Genomic DNA, 9,711 nt, shown 5'->3' on the forward strand with positions numbered 1-9,711 from the left:
TTTGCAATCAAGAATCAATGGGCCCTATTGATCTAAACAATAAAGCAACAATAGAATTAAGTATAAAATTGCATAAATATTGATAAATAAATGATAAACAATATATGTTCAGATCTCTCAATCCATAAACAAACTGAAATTTCGCCTAATCTTCAACTAGAAAAAGGGGTTCAGCCACTCATGACTGAAACTAACATAAAAATAAAAGAAAGAAAACCAGAAAGAAGGAGAGGAAGGAGCCGATTGGCCAACTGGTGTAGTGCGCGGCTGCAGGTGCAGTCTCCCGAAGATTCCAGCTCGTTTGTTGCTAGTTTGATCCTTTTTTTATAGCTGAATAGGCTGTCATAAATTTCTTGATTTGGATGGAGTTCTTTTCCTATTTAGAGTTGGATTTTCTTGAAGGCAATTGAATCTTCTTGAAATTTGGCTTCCTAAATAAGTGGGATAGAGTGCTGAGTTGTCTTCATATATTTGGGGAGGGAAAGACTACTTTGAAAGTTTGAAATTTGAATTTCCTACGTCTCTGCTTTAGTTTTGTTTGGGCAAACGGTCTTGGACAAACCAAGCCTGATCTCATTTGTTTTCTTTTAAGCAGTTTTAAGGTTATTTTTACTAAATTACCTTTTTACCCAATTTTTTGCAAAATAGGATCAAAATTACAAAATTAGATAGAAAATGTGTAAAATAACATAAATAACAACATGAAAAATGGGTCTAAATTTGAATTGATCATTACCACATAAAAAATACATAATTTCTTCTATTCAAATTTTAAATTTAATACAATTGTAATAAAATTTATAATTTTGAACAATTTTATCGACTTTTAAAATTTTGAATTAAATTATAAAATAATAAAAAATTTTAGATTTTTTTATGTAAATAGTCTTTAAATTAAAATAAAAAATAAAAATAAAATGAAAATAAATTTTAATTTTAAATTTACAAATATAAAATTTTATTATTAAAAAATTGTAAAGAAAACACTTATGTAAATTTAATTCATTCTAAACTCAAAACGCAAAGGATTCATATAAAAATTAAAGGAAATTCACTTATTTGTGTTGTGAATTCTATATAGATATAGATAAAAATTTTGATCGATTGGCTATTTGAAAAACTTAATCGATAAGTAATTTTTGCTTCAAGATAGAAATTATAAAATTTTGAAACTTCATTTTTTTTTTTTAAATTTCTCTATTAAGAAATAATAATATTATACAAAATAAAAATTTAAAAGGAAAAGACTGTACACAATGAACAAATAATTTAAAATAAATAATTAAACTAAAAATATATTTGTATAACTTATTTTAAACATATACGTTTAATTAATTAAGGAAAATTTTAAAAATATATATATAAAATATAATAACATTAATTTTTTTAAAATGAAGATATAAATTAGATGGTAATTTTATTTTATATATATATATATATATATATATATATATATATTATTTAATATTATGTTATAATATGATTATTATAAAATTATATTACATAAGAAAATTAATATAAAAATAAATTTTTGAATATTTGTAAAAGTATAAAGTTAAGTATTTTTATAAATATATATGGAGAGGGTTTATTTATTAATAATTAAAAAAATTAATACATTATCTTATAAAAATGTCTTATTCAATGAATTAATTATATAATATTTTTTTATATTTTTAAAATGGGGAGTGAGGGATTGAACCTGAAATCTATCAGATTTATTCGGATGCATTTACTACCAAGCGAAGCCTGTGAGTGCTAATTATATAATTTTTTAAAAATATCTAAAATAATTATATATTTTAAATTTATTTTTATAGTATTTTATTTGATAATTAATAAAAATGATATAATCTTTTAGAATTATCTAAAATAATTATGTATTTTAAATTTATCTTTATAACATTTTATTTGATAATTAACGAAAATGTCTTTATCTATTTAATATTATATTAATTTTTTTAGTATAAAATAATAAATTAATTATCATCTATTTCAATAACCGTGATAATTAAAATAATTATTAATAATTTTATTAAAATTATTAAAAATTTTGAATAAAAGTTAAAATAATGCTACAACTAATTGATAATTATCATAAAATGTATTGAATAATAATTCTCTCTTATTTTTATATTATTATTGCTATTGTTATTCTATAAATCATAAAGATAAAATAACATATGAAAAAGTAAAAATAATAAATTTAATTAATAAAGAAAATAAGAAAATAATTATATTTTAAAATAATTATGATGAAGTATAATTATATTTTTAAGTGATATTTTTTTAAAAAAAATTTAAATAATAATTATAAATAATAAGTAATAATTTTCTTTTAAATGATAATGATGATAATAGTTATAAATCATAATTATTGTTTAAATAATTATTTTTATTATATTAAAAATTTGTAAATAATTATTTTTTTTATAAAAATGAGATTTTATAAATTAAATTTAAAAATTTTTAAATAACAAATTTAATTTATCAATAAAATAGTAATTTAAATGCACTGAAATTCATTTTTTTATTTTTTTATAAAAAGCTATAAAATTTTTTATTTTCTTTTATAATTTTTTTATTGCTCAATTTTATTTTTTTAATATTTAAATTAGCTATAATTGAAATAGATTGATAAAAATAAATTTTGAGATTTTGGAAAATGTTGAGAGTGTATTAGTTTGAATTTACAAGATTTCATATGATTTGCAATGTTACTGTTTAATTGATCAAGCTAGTGTAAAATTATTTTTTATGGATATTTATGAATATTTTTTTTATATTCTATTGGACATTTTGTTTTTAAATTTATAATAATAATAAACAAATAAATTTAAATATTATGTAATAAATTAAATCAAATTTATTGATATTTTTATTCTTTCTATAGGTTTTTTAAAATAATTAATAATAATTTATTATAATAGTAAAATATTAAATTTTAATATTTATCAAATTAATATAATATATTATATTATATAAAAATAATAAAAAATAATATTTTCAGTGAGTAATCGATGCAAGTACTTTAATAAGTAAGATAAATTTTTTAATATTATTTATTTTAAATTTTATTATAATAATAATTTATTGAATTTACATAAATTTTAATATTTTAAAAAATAATTAAATTTATAATGTAATATTTATTCAAATTTTAAAGTTATTAGACGAACATTTATATTTTTGATTTGTACATAAATAATAAAAAGTAAATTTTGAAATAAGATTATTAATAAATTTTTATTTTAATAATATATTAAATTATTAAATTTAAAAAATAATAAAATTTGGATATAAAAAATACATAAATAATATTACCTCTCAATTAATTTTAATAAATTGGAATAAAATTTATAAACATTAAAATGGAATTTCTTATCTTATTCTTCATTAAATATGATAATAATAAATTAAATTCAAATTTAATTGCTATTAAAATTATTGTTATTTTTTAAAATTTAAATTTAATTGGTTAAATTGATAATCTATTTAAATTTCAATTATATTTTATTCAAAATTTAATTATTAAATTAGTTTTATAATTTAAAGTTTACATAAATATAAATTTTTATTTTTTATAATTAAATGTACATCATTAGTTTTATATTATAATTTAACATAAACTTTTATAAGAACTATATTATAAGCATAAGAATTTTTATTAAAATCATTAATTTCTAACTTTTGTTAATAAAATTAATAAAATAGAAATTAACTTTTCTAAACATGATAATTTTAATTTGAACTTTAAGATGATTGGTTTAGAAAAAAATTATTTATATTCTTTAATAAAATTTTCAATGAATTTTTTTAATAATATTTTTAAATCATTAAATTCAATTAAATAGAAATTATTATTTATATAAATAAAAATGTTATAAATTTTAAAAATTATTATGAACTGAAAATAATAAAAATATATTAATGAAAAATAAGTTTATGCTATATAATAATTTGAAAAAAAAAAGTTCATATGAATGAAATATCTTAAATTTCTAAAGTTTCTATTAAACTTTTAAATAAATCCTTTCTTTACAATAAAATAAAATTGAGTATTTTTTGAATCAAAAAATAAATTGAACATATTTATATTTTAAATAATCTATATTTTTAAAAATAAGCATAATCTAAAAACAATAAATTCACAAAATATTTATTAATCTATGCTAATTTAAAAGTGAGAGAATCGAAAAATAAGGTTATTGTTAAAAGAATTTTTGTACTTCAATTATTTACATTATTTACCATTTAAGGTGATTGATAAATTTTATTATTTTAATTATTTTTATAGTTAGCTAAAAGTATCTCAAACTTTAGTATATATATATAATTACAATAAGATTAAATATTTAAGATATTAGTTGGTAGAACAACACATTCATATATTAAATAATATGAAAAAACTTTAGAATAATATATTTTTTTAAAATTGATAAAAAAAATATTAGATGAGTTCATAATTTAAATAATAAAATAATTTAATAAATTTATTAGTTTGTTTCGAATGTTTTTTTTTGAAATGAGGATTTAGAAATGAGAAGTAAAATTTGAAATCTCTCAGATTTATTCAGATACACTTACCATTAGACTAAGTATTGTGAGTATAGTATATTTCGAATGTTATCATCAATTTTTAAATTCTATTTAATGTAAAGGTTTTTAATCTCTTTAAAAAAATATTAAATAGTAATTTTATTATTTAAATTAATTTTAAAGTTCACCTAGAAAATCTAAAAGAATAACTCAAATTAAATTTCAAGATAAGAATTATTAAAATAATATATTTAAATATTAAAAAGATTATTTAAATAATTATTTTATATTTTTAAGCACAAAATAAATATATTAAATTCAAATGTAATTAATTGATATTAAATATTAATTAAATAAAAATTTTAAAATAATGAATTATATTATTAAAAGAATTATTTAGAATTTTATTTAAATTTAAAATGGATAATATTTCTATTTATTATATTAATTTTAAGAGTTAGTTAGAGAAATTAAACTATTAAAATATTTTTAGTATTTAAAATTTTTCTGATTTAGTTAAATTAAACAAACTGAATTTCTTTTTCTGATTCAGTGAAAATTTTTATTTGATAGGAAAATTTCAATTTTGTTGTTTTATTTCATATGTGCTTTTTAAAAAATACTGGAAGGGGAGAATTCCAACTTCACAAATACAAAATTAGGGTAAACTTCATAATTGTAGGCCCAGATTACGCAACCCCATAGTATGCAGTCAAACCTAAATTTATTTTTTTTTTTGTAATATATATAAAAAAAATACGAGACCTAAATAACTCCAATAAAATATTAGAAAATTTAAAAAATTTAATTAATAAAATTTTTTTTAATTAAAAAAATATTTTCAATAAATTAATTTTGGCTTTCAAACCAATACAGTGTGAAACGGTCACTACAGATAGTCTCCGCTTAATTAGTCGCTAAGTGCAGAGTTGGATGGTGGCGATTGGCGGCGTTGGCATGCTACGGTTGTTGCCTCGTAGACCACTAACGCTTCCGTCACTTCCTTTCCCACCATTCAAGCACGTGGAATATGTCCACAGCTGCCTCCATTTTTTTTTCTTTATTTTAATTAAAAAAAAAATATTTATTACATAGACTTTTCATAGGTGGTGTGCCATGTGAAAACAAGAAAATTTAAAAAATTCTAGCTGAATATTCTTTTTCTACCATAAATAAGACAAGATATGCATACATGTTATATCATTACTTTGTTAAAAAATTTTATCATAAATAAATGTCGTTTTATGATTTTAATATTTTATTAAATATTTTTTTATTTACTCTTTAATAACTAGATGATTTTTAGAATATTAATAAGATTCATTATATTTATATAAATATTTTAATTAAAGAGTGATGACTGTTGGGCTTTTTCATTTCATCATGAGACTGGGCCGATAATAGCAATCCACAACTAGGAGGCTCCTAAACCCTCGAATAAGCCGAGTACAACCCGTTCATTCTCCAGACTGGACTTCTATTTAAGTCACTTGATCAGACCGGCCCAGTCCAATTCAGCCTTAAAGTCAGACCTTCTTGGATTTCGGTCCTTTTTCCTCAAATCCGGACACGGAAAGAAATGATTGCGGATCCAGTCATTTCACAGCCCTGTCCACTCAAACGCCGAAGGGAATTAAATGTTTGTCTGACACAGGGATGGTTCTGAGGTCATCTATACGTACGAACCTGTAACAAGGGGTAGGTGGTCTTATAGCAAAAATAACCATCTCCGTGAGGAAAGGAAAGAGTATAAAAGGAAGGAAATACCCTCCTCTAGGACTAAGTTTTTCCTAAGTCCACAAACTCATTGTAAAATTCTATTTTCTGAATTTCAGATCATCAAGAAGTAATATAGTCTTTTTTTATTAAAATTTAATATTATTTATTGTTGCAGATAAAATTAAAGAATAAATAGATTATATAATAATTATTTAAATTAAATCAAACCCGTATATTGAAGAAACCAAATATGTTTGATTACCCATTTTTAATTAATTATTGATTGGTCATAGCTAGTTAATCAATCATACAACAACCTTATTGCAAAACATCAACTGGAGTTTAAGATGAACCACCACCACCTTCCATCTCTTGACCAAAATTTATTTAATCATGCAATATTGTAGGAAAAATATATAAATATGTCACTCACTTCTAATGGGATCAAAGTATATTATATAATAAAAAAATCCACATTAATAATTTAATTTCACGTTTATATTCAAGAATTTTAATGCTTTGTAGAAATTTATGTGCCACGTGATGTTTGATCATGCACCAGCCACATATATATTTGTGGGTATAAACTATTATTGGCGAGTCAAATGGGAGAAATAATAATAATAATAAAGGACACAGTTTCTTAAATATCACCAAGTTATGTATTTTTAAAAAATTATTAATATAAATATATATATTTTTTATTAAATTAATTTATTAAAAAATAAAATATTTTTAGCGAGTATTTACCTTATCCAAGTTTTATAACTATTGAACGTGGTGTGGTGTGGTGAAGAGCGGCGGAGCTTAGTAGGGAAACAGTAGAAATGAAGGAGTGAGGAAGCAACTAAGCAAAGTAGCTGCGAGGAAAACACAAATAAAAAGGCCAAACGAGGCTTTATCGGCTACACCTGTTAATGACTCGGTAGCATTAAAAGCACGCTTAAAAAAACACGAGCTCAACTGTCTTTTTTTTTTTCTAGAGAGAGAAAGTCAAAAGAGTGCATACAAATACACATTTTCAAGACTCGACCTTTCTCCTCCCTTCAGGCTCCAGCCTATCAATGCCCTCGTAGAAAAGTCTCATTTCTCTCTCTATCTCACTCTCTCTCAACGCTCCATTTCCCGTGTTTTGACTTTCTCTCTCTTCATTTACGTATATAAAACCTAATCCTCTCTTCCCTTCCATTCTCCAAACTTCAAACTACTTCTCAACAGCTACTACCAGAAATTCTCCTAACTTCATCTCTCCATTCAAATTTTCAGATTCCAACCTTAATTCTTTTCTGGGTTTCTCTTCAAATTTCCATCTGCTTCTTTTTGGGCCTTGAGTTCTTGATCTTTTCATCAGCAGCAGTAACAGCAGCTTGTGATTAATGGAAGAGATTGATGTCCCTCCATTTTTCCTCTGCCCTATTTCTCTTCAAATCATGAAGGACCCAGTTACTGTACCAACTGGGATAACTTACGATCGCGAGAGCATAGAAAAATGGCTATTCTCCGGCAAGAACGAGACATGTCCGGTTACCAAACAAGTCATCTCAGATTGTGACCTAACACCAAATCTAACTCTTATGAGATTGATACAATCTTGGTGTACTCTTAATGCTTCTCATGGAATTGAACGAATCCCAACTCCTAAACCTCCAATCAGCAAAGCACAGGTAGCTAAGCTTATTAAAGATGCCACCACATCATCCCCGCAGAAGATCGCTTGTGTAAGGAAGCTACGATCAATTGCTAACATGAGTGATACAAACAGGAGAACAATGGAGGCTGCTGGTGCTGTAGAGTTCTTGGCTTCAATTGTTAATGACTTCAGCTCATCATCTTTTGAAAAATCAACTTCAGATGGAGATGGATTCGAGGTCACAACTCCAAGTGATGAAGCCTTGAGCTTTCTCCACAGTCTTCAATTATCCGAATCTGGGCTCAGGATTCTTACGGGTAAAAATGGGGAGATGATTCAGTCCTTAACCAACGTCTTGCAAAATGGAAACTACGAGTCTCGAGCTTATGCAGTGTTGTTGTTGAAATCAATCTTTGAGGTTGCTGATCCAATGCAAATGATCAACTTGAAACCTCAACTCTTCACTGAGATAGTCCAAGTTTTACGTGATCAAATCTCTCATCAAGCCTCTAAAGCTGCATTGAAACTGCTTGTAAGTCTTTGTCCATGGGGAAGGAACAGAATCAGAGCAGTTGAAGCTCATGCAGTGTCTGTTCTGATCGATCTTCTTCTTGATTCCAAGGAGAAAAGGGCTTGTGAGATGGCGCTGACTGTACTTGATTTGCTATGCAAATGCGCAGAAGGCAGAGCTGAATTGTTAAGCCACGGTGCTGGGGTAGCAGTGGTTTCAAAGAAGATCCTTAGAGTTTCTCAAGCAGCAAGTGAAAAAGCAGTTAGGATTCTCTTATCTGTTTCAAAATTCTCAGCAACTTCAAGTGTTGTCCAAGAGATGTTGCAGATCGGCGTTGTCGCCAAACTGTGTTTAGTTCTTCAAATGGATTGTGGAAGCAAGACAAAAGAAAAAGCTAGAGAGGTGCTTAAATTGCATGCTAGAGCTTGGAAAAATTCTCCATGCATACCTGCAAATCTGCTCTCTTTTTATCCAGACTGAGACAAAGAGAGACTAATTAATCATGGATTCCTTTTTCATTGTAATTGAGATTAATTAGTGCCTACTGTACATTATTAGAAAGAAAAAACAAAATACAAAGTGGTATCCAGTAGTAATGAAATCAGATTTTGTTCTATTTTGAGGAAATTAATGATCATTAATTTTATGTCATAATTTTTACTCTATTTTTCTATGGTGGGGATGAAATGTTTGGAATATAAACTAAAGTTTTTCAGACAAATCAACACTTCAGATTCTTATTTCTTGTTCCTGGTATATTTTTAAGACAAATTGCTTTTAATTACAATGGAAAAGTGTAAAAACATTATATTTTTTGCATTAATCAGTTTGAGGGTAATCAAACATTCCAATCCAGAAATTAAATTAAATTAATTCTTGTTCGTGTTTTCTATTTCGTATTATAAATTAAGGTGTCCATTTGGTGAAATTCTATAATATTTATTATAATAATTAAATATAATTAATAATTAATATCCAACGGCTAATTATACAATTTATTTGTGATAGCAAAACAAGTTGAATATAGAAATAAAATGCTTTTGTTTTCTACTAACTTCAATCGATTTCATTGTTGCCCTTAAATTCTAGAAATAGTTTGACCCAATTTAAAGCATAACCATTGGATCAAGATCAAGAACAAGCCAATCTATTAATAGGCACAATACATCATTACCCTTTTTTTTTTAAAAAAAATAATAATTATTGGGACCCATAATTGTGCAAATGGCTGCAACCCATTTTTGAATCAGAACTTTTCTGGTGTCTGAAGGTCAAATTTTCTTTTCTTTTTTTTTTTTAAAAAAAAATTTCA

At 24.0% G+C, this 9,711-nt stretch overlaps 1 protein-coding gene across 1 annotated transcript; it reads left to right on the top strand.

Moving 5' to 3' along the window:
• The first annotated feature begins 7,435 nt into the window (after window positions 1-7,435).
• Window positions 7,436-9,045, top strand: LOC110622386 (E3 ubiquitin-protein ligase PUB23). The gene has a single exon (XM_021766870.2). It carries the CDS (start codon window positions 7,635-7,637, stop codon window positions 8,877-8,879), a length of 1,245 nt encoding a protein of 414 aa, XP_021622562.1. The 5' UTR covers window positions 7,436-7,634; the 3' UTR covers window positions 8,880-9,045.
• Window positions 9,046-9,711: the final 666 nt, after the last annotated feature.

This window comes from Manihot esculenta, chromosome 9, assembly GCF_001659605.2.
Source record: "Manihot esculenta cultivar AM560-2 chromosome 9, M.esculenta_v8, whole genome shotgun sequence".
Classification (NCBI taxonomy): domain Eukaryota; kingdom Viridiplantae; phylum Streptophyta; class Magnoliopsida; order Malpighiales; family Euphorbiaceae; genus Manihot; species Manihot esculenta.